Genomic DNA, 14,006 nt, shown 5'->3' with positions numbered 1-14,006 from the left:
TAGCCTGGCCTGTCCCAACTGCAATATGTCAACACTTGTCGAAGAGATCGGTCACAACATCCATATGCCCCATAGAAAGATTACGCAAAAAGATTTTGCCTTAGAAACGGGAGAATATTATCTTGATATTTATTTCAGCTTAGAGAGAAACTGTCACTGTTGATTTGCTCGGTACTGTATGTAGCCCCAGACTGTCTATTTTAGTACAGGATTTACTTGCCTCATTGAAGCGGAAACATTTGCGCTGGGGCTTCTCTTTTTCCCATTCGATGTGTGAAATATTCTTTCCATTCAAACTAATTTCCGGGTGGTTCGGAAGTTGTGTAATAAAATATAAATCCCTGATTAAATGAAACCGTATATTTGTCCGTTGTTCATTGGCCAACTCGACTTGACTTAGCGACCGGGCTTTCCTAAAAGCAAATCATAAAATCTTCTTTTTTTCTTCTTCCATTATTTAGGATAAAGATGGAGACCGTGCCGTTCATCACGCGGCCTTCGGCGATGAGCCATCCGTAATGGAAGTACTAGCGCAAAGTGGAGCGGATCTCAATGCCCGTAATAAACGCCGCCAGACTGCGCTGCACATCGCCGTCAATAAAGGCCATGTCGGCGTCGTCAAAACGCTGCTTGAGCTTGGTTGCCACCCCAGCTTACAGGTAATTTGTCTTTCAAAAATATCCCCCCTCCTTTTTTTTTGGTGAGATGGGTGTTCATTTAGTTTGATACCACCAAATGAATTCACGCCATCTTACGTTGTGAGCGATGCTAAGTGTTCTTGGAAGACATCCCGTTGTGTGCGTGCATTATTCAAAGAGAGTTGGGCATAGAACCTCATAGATATTTAAGTAGCACCGGTTGAGGTGTGTGTGTGTGACTGAAATGATTTATTACGACCGAAGCTTTGACACAGCAAACGAAAAGGGCAACTTGGTAGAACTAAAAGAAGAGTAACATCATGTTTGTTTCCTGGGGATCCAAAGTACTCAAGTCGCTATAGTGTAATCCATTACTTCCGCTAGAGAAATCGGACAAAGAAGGAAGATTGTTTGTTCTTGTTTTCCTTTCCTTGATGTTGATGATGATTCTTTCTGTCTTTTGCAGCGGTCCCAGGGGCCGTCGTCGTTACCGTGTAAATAGAATGAGAGACAATGTCCCTTCTAGTCCTGACAGCCACCGAGATCAGTCATCCCTATTTCTTATTCACTTGTCTTATTAGATATTCCTTGTCTCCCTTCATTCCTCTCTAGTTTTTTCTTTTGTCTTTTGCAGACTAGTAAAAAGCTCTGTGAAAGAAAGTGAGTGAGTTTGAGTGAGAACTCGCTCGAATTGGTTTATGCTAAAATGTAAGGGGCGAAAAAGTTCGGAGACTTGAAAATTATGTCCCAGCTACACACATCTCGCGTCGTACTTTTCGATAAATTTTCTCAAAGAGAGACTCGCATACAAAAACCGAATTTTTTAATTCTCGCTGTTAACCAAATCGATGTTGTAGGGTGGCGTAAGTGCGCGCGCTGTGTGCCTTACGATACGTACAAATCGTATTTTATTTTCTTATTTTCCTTTCTCCTTGGCAACTAGACGAATCTCATGTAGATGTTCTTTATAATCCAAGATCCTTGTATTTCTTCCTCTTTTTCCCCCCTACAAGACAGGCAAACGAAATTGTTCTTTTCTGGCTACTGTCCCCCCTCGTCCTTGTCACCGTTTTTCATATCCGTTGCCGTCGCCCTTTGGTAAGCAATGGCGTTGTTCATTTCACGCCGTTCAAAGTTTCTGAGATACTATTTCGTCCAGTCCAAGCAAGTAGATCGATGGGTGCCATTCCTCGTTTCGTCCGACTAGAACGGATTTCTTTGTCATTCTGTTCCGTCGCATTAGACGAATACCATTCTCTCTGCACTCTGGTTCCCAGGTGATGCGATTCAGGCCTTTGCATCACTGCATTTGATTGCAGACTGAATTCCCTCTTTTCCTCGTCCCTTTCTTTTATAGATATATTTATCGATTTATTTATTTTTCTTTCGTGATGGAATAGAACGTTTGATTCCAAAAGGGAAAGAAATTGTCCTATTTTCCATGGTGCTATTTTTCTCCGGCGCGGACTAAGCCGATCGAGCCGATGTCATCAGCTCGATGCTGGCAGAAAAATGACACGAGGAGAAACTGAAAGTCCGTCTTCGGTTGGTTTTCTCTTTTGCTCGTTATCGAAAGGCAGAAAAGGCTGACACAAGAGGTTGATTGGATGCTCCCCAACCGTTGATGCCCTCCCAACCGTTCCCCGCTGAGGACATAGTGGCCGTGGATCTTTCCTTTCGCTTGGGCGACATTTGATCCCTCGCTTCTGTCCTTCATTTATCATCTTTCAACGGCAACGAATTTAGCCGCGGCGTTTCCTTTTCTTGGTCAATAGAGGAGATCCGAAAAAACCGATACGGGATCCGAGATCCCACTCGATCGATCCCAACGATTCTGGACAGCTGGTTTTTAAATATCTCGCTCTATTGCGTCGCCGCACATTTCGGTAATGTGACAGTCTCTGATGTTAGGATTGGAAAGTCTGGCAAATTTGGAAAAGAATAGGCGAAGTCTGTGAAATGTAAATTGACGTCTTCTTCTTTTTATTTTTATGGGAATCAAACAGCAAATGTAAAAAATTATAGTTAGCTATTATCGATTGGTTTGACTAGGGGAAAATCCATTTTGCCTAAGCTCCTTGACTCAGTAGTAGAACCATGTGTTCAAGGAAATTACAATCATTGGAAATCAAACCTTAAAAAAAAGATCCCTCCTCAAATCATCGAGTCATTCAGATTTGATGTGAATAACAGTTTCATCTGACAGTGGGCTTTCATAGATGTTGGCCTCAAGAAATACATTTATTTCCTTTTCCCTTTTTTTTATGGGTCTGCTCCTTCTAGAGCCGAGTCGATAGACGAAGATGGATGCGTGGTCCATCACGAGAATAAGCTTGCCTATTCTTCTTCTCTTTTATTCGTCTAGCAGCTTTGTCAGAGAATCCCTTTGGGCTTCCGTCTGCCCGGGCCTCTCCTTTATTTTGTTTCATTTTACCCCCTAGTCCCTATTCTTCCATACAAATCCAACGCATATACTGCCTTTAGCTAGCTGTCCGTCTCTCTTGGTGAAAGCAAGTGGAAGCGATCATCAGGAACCATCTTCGATCGATGGTCCGTGCAGCCAGTCCAACCGACTCATTATTAAGGCGTTGAATTATCAGTCAGCTGTGAAAGCGTGAGAAATCTGAAAATGAAGACAATCGGATCAAAAGATAAGAGAAAACCTCCTTTTCTGCTTAGTCGTTCATTCGGTCGCTCCTCCCTGGTTCTATAATCGTTAGACCAAACAAAAAAGAGACAAGACTTCTTGACTTTTTTTTCTTCTTCTTCTCTTTCATTTTTGGGATTTGTTTTGTTGCCTTGTTCCGACAGCTCTGTCCGTCTGTCCCAGTCTGTCCTCGGAAATTCTATTGTTCTCCGTCACGTGGAGTAGACTGGAACGAGCGCGTTCGATTTCGCTCTTTCGGCTGTCTTAAGCGAGATTACCTCCGTCGCTAGTCTTCGTTCGTTCTCGTTTCGGTCCCAAGTAGAAAATAAAAGGGACCTCCGAACGCTTTCTGACTGGGATGCCCGCACAGAGGGTACTAGATGCGTTTGTATAGTGAAAGTTGCCTGGATGTGGTAGTTGTTTTCGGGTGGGGTGCTGAGCATAGTAGAGGAGGGCGCAGATATCCGCAATGCGGTAATAAGAGTTTCGTCTGTAGTATGTCGTGTGTTGTAGGCCTTGTGATTTATTCCTCTAGTTTTTTTTTAGTTTGGTTTTTTTTTGTTTGCTTTTGGGAGGTTTATTTTTTTCATCCCACTTTTTTCGTTGGTTGCCTTTTTTTGTGCGGATAGAGCCGTAGAGGTTGGAATAAGCGGAAGGAAGAGGACAGTCGACAAGCGATCGAAAAAGAGGGACTATAGAGTAAAAGAGAAGATTGAGCGATCGAGAGGCTGACGGAAACGCATCAAAGTCAAGATGGCTAAACTCCCGCTGTTTTTTTTCCCCGTCCATTCGTTCGTTCGTTCGTTCTCTCTTTTATTCTTTCTTTCTTACCGTCCCGTGAAGAGGCGCTGTCAGCCGACTGGGCTCTATGGATTTTTCTCTTCCTTCTGCTTCCACGGGCCTCTCGAATTCTATTACAAGCGCACACATACACACGCACACGCGCTCAGAGTGGTGAGACTTTGATGGAAGATCAAATTCAGCGAAAGCCAGCAACAACATCGTTAATGATAACTCAAATATAACGTAGAACGATAACGAGAACCAGGTTCCCTTTGTTTAGTTTCCTCTTTCGCGCCGAAAAAGTCGAAATACAAAAGCAGAAGCAGAAGAAAGCGAATGTGAAAGTAAAAAGGAAATAAGATTGAAGGTTCCGCTGTAATTGGTCAAAATAGGTGATGGGACGCACACGAACCTGCCTAGATTTAAATAGATAGATTATACAAACAAAAGGAGATGAGAAATTCTCGTGTCACGTCGTGACGATCCATCCCCGGACCGGATGGACGGACGGGAACGGAATCAAGAAAATCTATCGGGTGGCACATACTACGGCAGTAGGTACGTGAGAGGAGGGGAGGGGGTGGGGTGGGAGGTGGTAAGGGCGTAGCGGTAGAACTTGGTGGAGGAAGGCTCAAAGGGCGACAACACAGGATATCATTACTGCCAATCGATAATGGCTCGACTGCAAGGCAGCTATCGTGCAGTCCTATTCCTCCGCCAATAGATCCCGTGGTTTCCTTTTTCTATTTTTCTTCTTCTTATATTCCCCATTTTTTTCCTTTTTTTTTCCACTTACTCCCGCCGAGGAGTCTTCCTGACGGGTATTGATTTCGCCTTTACACGGTTGTCGCCCTGCGTTGCTGTCGACACTCTTAAATCAACGATTAGCTAATCTCGTTTGAAGTAGAGGCCGTAAATTGTCTTTTCCCTCCGCTCCCGTTCATGGTGTTCTCCGACCGTTCTGAAACAAGGGAATAAAGTGCAAAAAGAGTCTTGAATATCCCAACAGGGGATTGAGGCTATGAGTTCGGCTGAGATGGAACGAGATCCAGTTTTCACTGTCACTCCCGATGTGAATTGTTTACATTCTATACTCGGCTTGTACAGCGGGTGCTGATGGGGAGGGGGGGGGGACATGGGCTATCACGCTGACTTTTAGGTCTGTCCCTTGAGAGATGGAGGGAATAAAATAGAACATACTGAAAAAGAAAAAGAAGAAAAAAACAGCTGACTTTGTACATCCTTTTTGGAACGGTCGAGAGTACTTGCAAGTCTATTTTTTATTCGATGTTTCACTAACAGATGCCGGCAGAATTGGAGGGGGTGATGTCTCCTATCGTTGTGTCCATTTCATTTCCCATTTTTTTCCTCCCACCCTTTTCGGGAGTTTTGTTGAGATTTCGAAAATCTGGAACTATGTGAAAACACGATTATAGAAACGGCTTACTCAAGCGTGTTCCTGGATCCCCCTTTTTGAAAAGAATCGAGAAATAGAGAGAGAAGTTGAGATGCGAGAATCCGAAGCATTGGATGCGATCCTGGGGATTTATTCATTAACCGACTTTTGTCAGGCAGTATAGCTCCTGAGCAGATATTGCAGCAGGCCGCATACTACTCTCCACTCTGCTATCCCCTCTCGTTCGATAGCCAAGGTTGCACAGGAAATTGGACTTGGCGGCTTCTCCTAATGCATTCGTGTATGACTAGGCGTCCAGATTCCTAGGATTCTTTTTTATTCGTCCTAATTCCTCTCTCGGTCGGCAGTCTTGATGACGCTCGCCTTTCTCTGTCCTTTTTCTTCTTCTTCTTCTTCCTCCTCCTCGTCTAGGCCTCCAATAACGCATTAGTGGATTACGTTTTGTCCCGCTCCATTCTTACACTGCACAAGGCTTTTTCTTTGGCGTTTCCCGACGAGGATGTGATGTTTGTGTGTCGTCAGCCAGCCTTTACGCTGATTCGGCTCGACATCTCATCTCGTCCGCGGCAGGAAATGTATCTTCATCTTATTCCGCCGCTGACTTTCCTTCTTTTTCCATCTCCTTTTCTATATTTTTTTTTTATATTTCTTGTTTTTTTTTTCTTGTCGGACTGTGTGTCCTCTGCTGCAGCCGACGTAGTTCTACTCTCGTTGTCGGCGTCCATATAGGATTTTCTCAAACAGAGAAGGCGTAAAAAATTGATTGGCTTTCTTGTTCTCTGTCTCTTCTTCTCTTTCTCTGTCCCCTTTCTGGGTTTCTTTTCCGAATAGAGTTAAATCATTCAGGCTGGTTCGTTCTCATATGAATGCCGGAGAACTTTAACCATGTGCACCGCCGCTCGTGACTTAAATGACTGTAGTTTCCTGGGATCTCGATTTGAATGAATCATGACTCCCGGCCCAACGGATACTTCTCGCGCCGTTGCAGTGTTGAGCCTAGATTATATTGATTAGAATAGTAGCTACCCGCTTTTTGGAAATGGAACTTTTGAAAAAGTTGGATGAGAAAAAACAAAAACAAAAAAAAAAAAAAAAAACAGTTTCGTTGTATAATGTAGCGAAAAAAAAGTGTCCTTAACGAATCGCCTTCCATTTTGGGTGCCCTTATTGGTGACGTGGGCCAGAGCGGAGAAAATTGGTCCGACACCAATACGACCAGCAATAATGTACCAATATAAGAAAAAAAAAGTTTCCTATGACGTTGCGTTCTCCTTTGAAGCGAGATAAGTTGTATTGCAAAGCAAATAAGACACGAGGGCGGAGAATGAGGTTGAAGCGTATATACGCCGGCTCCCAAGAGTTATTGGTTCCTGCAGCCAAAAACGGAGAGTGCAATAGATGAAGGAAATGTCGGTCTCTATAAACAAGTGACTTTTATCTATAACCAATCGCAACAAATCAAACGCCGACTAATATACAAGAGCTTCGCATTTTTCTCCCCCGTTCTTGTGATCACAACATAGTGAAATTGAAGTCTTAAAAAAATAGCAACATGAAAAAGAAGCCGCCCCAGTTGAATAATCCATCCAATGTGTAACGCCTATTTTTTATTTATTTTTTTATTTTATTTCTTTTGAGACAAGAACAATCTGGCAAGATGAGCCTATTGACTCGTCGTATTTGGCTGGTTGCTATTGGTTGCCACCAGCTGCTTATGGCATATGGCTTTTTCATATCTGTCGTCTTGTACTACCTCCCACTGTCTGGGCCCCTACAAAAATGGCTTTGCTAATCAGTCACGGATGTAAGAGAGAGATAGAGAGAGAGAGAAAGAGCTGACAAGCTTCGTTACATTTTTGGCAATTGCACGTGATGACATACAAACGGAAGTCGAAGTAGGAGCCAGCCCATAGCGTATATCCTCTCCCGCCTCTCCGACTTGTAATAATTGGTCGAGGATTGAATCTGATTCTTGATGAGGTCATTTTCTCCACCAATCACCAAGCGAAAGACGACAGGCAATGAATAGAAGACTGATTTGTATCGTTTGGATGATGAATCTTGTACATATGAATATGTCTACATTTATTGGGATTTTGTGTGTGCCAGGACTCTGAAGGAGATACGCCGCTGCACGACGCCATTTCCAAGAAGCGGGACGACATGCTGACGCTTCTCATCGACCACAATGCCGACATCACGCTCACCAACAATAACGGATTCAATGCCCTGCATCACGCCGCTCTGCGAGGCAATCCAAGGTTAGTGTTGCCAATCTTTTATATGGGGCGAATCATATTTAAGATTTACGTCCCCACCGCTCCTGGCGATTATTAGAGCCGCTCGATTTTTTTTCCCCGGCTTGTCGCTTGCGGATGCGGCCGTACCCCGATTGTCCTTTCGATGGGCTCGTCAATCGATAAAAGGTTGGAAGGCCCCTTGTCACCGACAAGGTGTACATCATCACCACCACCACCAATGATGGGATAGAATCCCGCAGCCAACTGATTGTGTTTCGATGATTTCTCTCCTGTTTATGGTCTCTGACTGGTTCCGCTCAAGAGATAATTGAATCGGTGTGAGAGCAAGGGGAAATTCTTCCGTTGCCATCCGCCACCCGCTACCCCACCCCGCTACTGCACACACACGCAGCTCTCGGCTCAGCTGACGTCTCTTAACGATCGCCTCACGCTCTCTACCCTTTTCCCTCTCACTCCCCTCTGTCGTTCTTTTTTCACTAATTCGGTTGTCAACGGGCGCCGACAGACGGGCGAGGATTTGATATGCCTATTGAGGTGATAACGCTGACGTTTCGCCGAGTTCGTCCTCTTTTCAATCAAACGAGATCACATGTTTCATGACGTCATTGGCGATCTTTTGACATCTGCCGCCCGCAGTGCACACACAGACACACACAGCCCGGCACAATGTACAGCAAAGCCCCGGCGCAACATGAACACGGAGCTGGGCCCGGCCGGCTCGTTTGGTCAATGCCATTGTTGTTGCTAACGCAGTTTTGCAACCAATGTAAGAGAATAAAGTAACAACCGTCGCTCGGTCGGTTACCGTAAGTTTATTGGCGGCCATTCACTGCTCCGCTAGCGCAACTTTTCCCGTTGATTTCTTCTTGTCTTGAGTCTCTCTCTCTCTTATTCTCTGGCTCTATCTATGGTTCGTTGGATCGCGTGTACCTCGTCCCGTACCGGACACACACGCGTGTGTGTTTGTGTGTGTGTTTAAACCATTTTCCGGTTCTGTTTTCAAAAGTTGTAAGCGAAGTAACCTGAACAACGTGATCATCTGCTACATTGGTTTATTCATTTAAAGACGAAGATGGCTCTTATGTCCCCCCTCCCCTTTTATCGATGGACCCCTGAGCATCTAAGGAGGTGATTCTCAGTTGGATTCCGCATGACATCATTGCAGCTAGCTCAGCCTTGTTGTCCGTTAGCCGTGAAGCTCACGCTTGGATTGTCCCATTCGTCCTGACCACTATGCCATCACTCCTCTTGCTCCTCCTCCCCCATCTATACTGGGAGGACTCTTCTTTTTTTTTTCCCCCCCCCCCTTTTTGGGCAACGTCTCACGCAACCCCGGGACCAGTAGCGTGAGTGGCGGCGGAACTCCCGCCACGGGCGTGCGCGTCGCTCGATCAATAGCGATATCGAGATGGTCGTGAAAGAAATGGGAAGCCCGAAAATGTTGGTACTCTTGTTTTTTTTTCCCCTATACCCTTATTTATTGGGTTAGAGCAGAAAAGAAGTCGGGAGGCGGGGGGGGGGTATTCTAAACTTCTTCTTTATAATCAACGCGTTATAAGTGGAAGGCAAGAGTGATTTTGTTACCTTTGAGCAATTTTTACCCATAAAACTGAACAACAATTTGTAGATTCTGCGAATTTTTCATTCAAGAAAAAACGAAAACAAATTTTTTTTTTTTTTCACTCGGTGCACCTCGTTGTCGGCGTGGGTAAAGATAAATCAGAAAAGTTTAAAAGGGGGGAAAGAAGAAGGCCGACCAGCCGGTAATGACACGCTGGAATCGTCCCTGACACAGGAGAAAATTGCGATCGTAAAGGGAGGCAGAGATCTCGACTGGTTTCGTCTGGTTATTATATTATATATATATATATTGTGTAGCGGATGCGGCACCAGTCTGTAGACTTGTTGTGTCGTGTGCAGAGATTCTCCAAGAAATAAGATGTCAACAAAACGGTCGCTCTACTTTATTTTTTATTTTTTTTTATTTAGATTATTTTGCCGTAAATTTTATTTGATGGATTGGCATCTGTAATTCGCCCCCCCCCCTCCATCGTCCAAGCGCTTTTATATTTATACGTCTTATCGTATGATAGTTGACAGTAGAATGTCGAGAAAAGGTTCGAATGTGTGTATGTGCGTTTCTTTGAGAAGAGGAAAAGAGAGGAATTGAAAGAGAATATTTCCATGTCTGTCTGGGTATCCGGGAGCAGCTCGTTGAGTCGATATCGAGAGCCAACCCGTCGTGTTTCGAATCCATCCATCACGCCGAAGGGGGGTTGTATGAGTAGTACTCTTCGTAAAGTGTTCTCCATAAACCCGTATTTTTTTTATTCTTTTTCTTCTTTTCTTTTTTCTCTCTTTTATTTTTCCATTCGCATTTTCCCTTTTGATTGCTGCATGTTGTTTCGATTATTCCCATCATTCGATCTCTGCGCCCCTGTATTTTTTACTCTCTCCATCTCTCCAACTGTCTCTCATGCCCGGTCCCTTTTTGGAGGTTGCTGACATTAGTTGGGTGGGGAATTGTCGGGGCTGACCCAAGTTTTTTTGGCTGGCGGAGGTGGAATCCGCCGGATGGAAATAGAAGCCAGCGCTTACACACACAAGCAAAGCCAAAGCTAAGCAACGCGCAAGAAGGAGTGAGAGACGGGTAAATATATACAACAGAGTCAGCCCAAAGTAGTTTGATCAGGCTGCTGCTGCTGCTGCTCTTGCTCTATACCCTCCTCCTCCTCCGAACGCTAACGCTTATACGTAACCGCGCCGGCCATCATGTCTTTTTTATCCGTTTCTGGCCACCTTATCGATTGGCCAGACCTGCCCGGTTGGGAATTGAAGATCCTTTTGCGAGTTCAACCAGGGTATATGTATGTTATTCTTGTGCAGGGCATTCTTGGTGTACCGAGTCTTATTCACGACGGGGAAAACACCGATTTAGTCGTTAAAAATATCAACTGCAGGATTGGGGCGGGGGTTGGTTTGTTGGTTCGGGATAGTGGGATGATGTGGGAAATGCGTGCAGCAAACTGAAATAAAATGTTACAAATAAAAAAAAAGGAGTGTGGGACGAAGACGGAAATTTCCCCAGGGTCGCTCCTGGGCTCAGCTCTTTAGTTCACAGCTGAAAATGGGGATGAAGAGGCGCAAATGTTGGTTGGGAGTCTTTGGGCGAATGAGGCAAACGAAAGTGCATAGACGCGAGATCAAAAGCTCGGACTCTTATACATCTACACAGCAGCAGCAGTAGCACATAAAACCATAATAGGGCGATACACACCATCGTTTTCCCCGCTATCATGTAATTCATTATTTAGGAGTATCGTTGCTCAGAATGCCAACTACAGCTGGTTGAAGGGGACCAAATGCTGCTCTATGAATAACAATTTGGCCCGGATTCAGCCAGCTAAAGCAGGGCTCTGTTTTGTTGTTGTCGTTTCTGATTGGTGGGGAAGAGGATAATTTTGGCTCATTCTCACTCGGAATTGGAATTCGTTGCAACCAACCAACCGCCGGTAGCAAATACCTTGGGTCACAATTCCAAGTGGGCGTCGATTGCTTACGATATCCGATTCAAATCTGAGATCGCCTCTTACCCATTGTGTTGTCGCTCCTGGGTTGGGAGTGCCGGCTCCTTCTTGGTCGGGTGGCAAGAAACTATTTTGAGTTTTCTGGCTGCTGTGCGGTTTGGTTTGGGCACCACTTGGGAGCGGGCATAACGCACACTCCCGCGTTCTCTTATCACTCACTCACTGACAAAAAAAGTCTCGACCTTTGAGGGAAAGGTAGTTCCACTTGGTTGGACGGTCGACGGCCAACTGGCTTCCGAAAAACCCCGGGATTGTAGCTCTCATTCCAGGCTCTCACTTGAGGTCGCTCCACTTCCATCACCCTGGAGATGCAATGGAAAAAAAAAGAAGAAGAAGAAACAAACACAAAAAGTTTAAAACAACAACAAAAAAAATGAAAGTTCCGAGTCAAGATTTGTGGATTTTTAGATTAAGAAGCACGAGAAGGGTAAGGGTCATCCGTCGTTTTGTGTCTTGGAAATGACTGGGTTGGAAAAAATAACACAAGGGAGTTATGTTACATCGGTACGAATAAGAGGAAGACTTTGGAATGTCTACTGGCAGGATCGTAAAGTGACGTCAAGGATAAATATCTAATATCGAGCATCAATATCATCAATTTTTCCTGAAATCCAGTAAACATACCACTTTTGATTAGGAGCTACTCGATGAAAGACTTATTAAGATGTAACAAATTGATGAAATACTCAGCCATTTTCGTTGCATTCGAGGAACTGTGTAGCTCCAACACTTACAAGAAAAAGAAACAAAAGTTTTTCTTCTTCTTCTTCTTCTCTTATGTTTGGTTCTTGGGAACTGTCTTGCTATACCGCTACTAAGCCAAGGGCTTTCGGGGTCCTGTTGTGTGGTATTGATTTTTGTTTGCCTGTCTCCTCTGAGCAGTTGCTGGGTCCCGTCCCGACTAAACCCTCCCGATTGCTCCCGCACTGGAACTATCGTCGCTTGGGCCAGTCCTACGACTGTGGTCTCTGTTGGCAGAACTGTACTTCTGCTTCCGCAGTTGCGGACGGCGCACGATCTTCGTGTTGGGTCGCGCACACAACTAAGACGGTCGATCTATATGAGCATCTACCTCCCAACACCACCCACCGCTCCCTGGAAGGCCACCCACCCACCCCCACCTCCCTCCTTCCTACTACTCCACATATATATATACACACATACACACACAGACAAACACACACGCATACGTTAAAACAAAGTGATGGAACCTTCAGTCACGAGGGCAACCCCAATTGTGCAACGCTGGACTGGTCTCTTTCTTGATCTTGCCCTCTCTCTCTCTCTCTTTCGCTTCCGACGCAAGGCAAGGATCGCTTAATCACGACTAGGTAGAGGAGGGTAGGATAATTGAGTGGAGCGGGCAAAAACAGACGGACCGACAGAGAAGGGGAGGGGGGTGAGAGATGCGAGTTATGGCCAAGTTTTGGGGGGTTCCAAGTTTTGCCTCTTTGACTCGTCGTTGGTTCGTTTTCCACAAAGTTAGCGCGAGATGAGTCCAATCATCGACCGGCGTCGAAAAGTTGCCCGTGTATTCCACTCCGTTCAGCTGCGGAAGCGGGGTGATCTTAGAGGGGGGGAGTATATGGCGCTCGTCTACATACTGTTACAATACCTCCAATCCTATACATTACGTCACTCTGTATTTCTCCGCCGTTATTTGACTTTTTCTTTTTCCACCGACGTTTCTTACTTGTTTTTGTTTTTTGCCGACGACACCGACAAAACGAACACACTGACGCCGAAGAATCCCAAGTCACGCCCTGGTCCTAGAAAATGTTTGCTATCTTGATACTCGCCATATTTAGAACTAGCTCAGCTGTTTTTGAACAGGCTCTCGGTTGAGGACTGAGTAGGGGTATGTCGAGGGGTTGGTCTTATCGGTTGAAAGAAATAAAAAAAAAACGGAATAGAGAGAAAAAATGATGATGTAATCGAAGGGATCGGAGAAAAGACTCGATTTCCACCACCGACGCCGGATGAAGTAGAAGTGACAATCGAATTTTGCGTCTTTTTAGACACAATCCCCCCTCTTCATCGGCGTATTGTGAAGGGCGGAGGCTCTTGTTTGTTGCGCCCGCGCACGGGGTAATCTTCCTGAGCATATGAGACGGAGGAAAAGATAGAAGAAGACGAAACGTCGACGTCGCCGCACTAGCGGCCGTCGTCGTTTCTTTTGTAAGTGATGTCCGCGCATTGCTGCGCCATCTGTTACCCGGGGGCAGCGGGCCGCCTTGAAGAGTAGTATTGACCCTCGTTCCAATCCCGTGCCGCCTTCCCCGAAACAATTGAAAATTTCCCTCAATCTTTTCTTTTATTCTTTTATTCTTCTTGGCATTTTTTCGGTTATGGTAATACTCCATCTCCTCGTCACGTGACGGACGAGGTGACCTTTTGGAATTCTGGGGGGAAGTAAAGGACTAACGAACGCAAAGACATTTTCGCGCTTGAAGATGAGGCAAATGGTGCGGTCCACTCTTGTCTTTGGCGCGTAGCCTCTCACATCTTCCCTCCATTTTGTTGCTCTCGCTCGTCTTGCTAACATAATCTCTTGATCTCGTTCCCCCTTCGTCCGAATCTCCTTCTCGAGCAAGAAATCGATGCGACTCTGCTTGCAGGGAGAGAGTAAAAGAAGAAAAAAAAAGAATCCTCCTGAATTCGGAAAAGAAACCG

The 14,006-nt window shown here is 45.2% G+C and overlaps 1 protein-coding gene across 1 annotated transcript in view; it reads left to right on the top strand.

The window, feature by feature from the left end:
* LOC124210531 (E3 ubiquitin-protein ligase MIB1-like) overlaps window positions 1-14,006 on the top strand; it is a 38,324-nt gene that overhangs the window by 4,439 nt on the left and 19,879 nt on the right. Inside the window, exons 13-14 of the mRNA XM_046608650.1 lie at window positions 462-659; window positions 7,595-7,746. Coding sequence (XP_046464606.1) covers window positions 462-659; window positions 7,595-7,746 — 350 coding nt within the window. The remainder of the gene's footprint in view (window positions 1-461; window positions 660-7,594; window positions 7,747-14,006) is intronic.

Source organism: Daphnia pulex, chromosome 2 (assembly GCF_021134715.1).
Source record: "Daphnia pulex isolate KAP4 chromosome 2, ASM2113471v1".
NCBI classification, from domain to species: Eukaryota; Metazoa; Arthropoda; class Branchiopoda; order Diplostraca; family Daphniidae; genus Daphnia; species Daphnia pulex.
The sequence above is the reverse complement of the archived record's forward strand: the minus strand, read 5'-3'. Positions and strand labels throughout refer to the sequence as shown.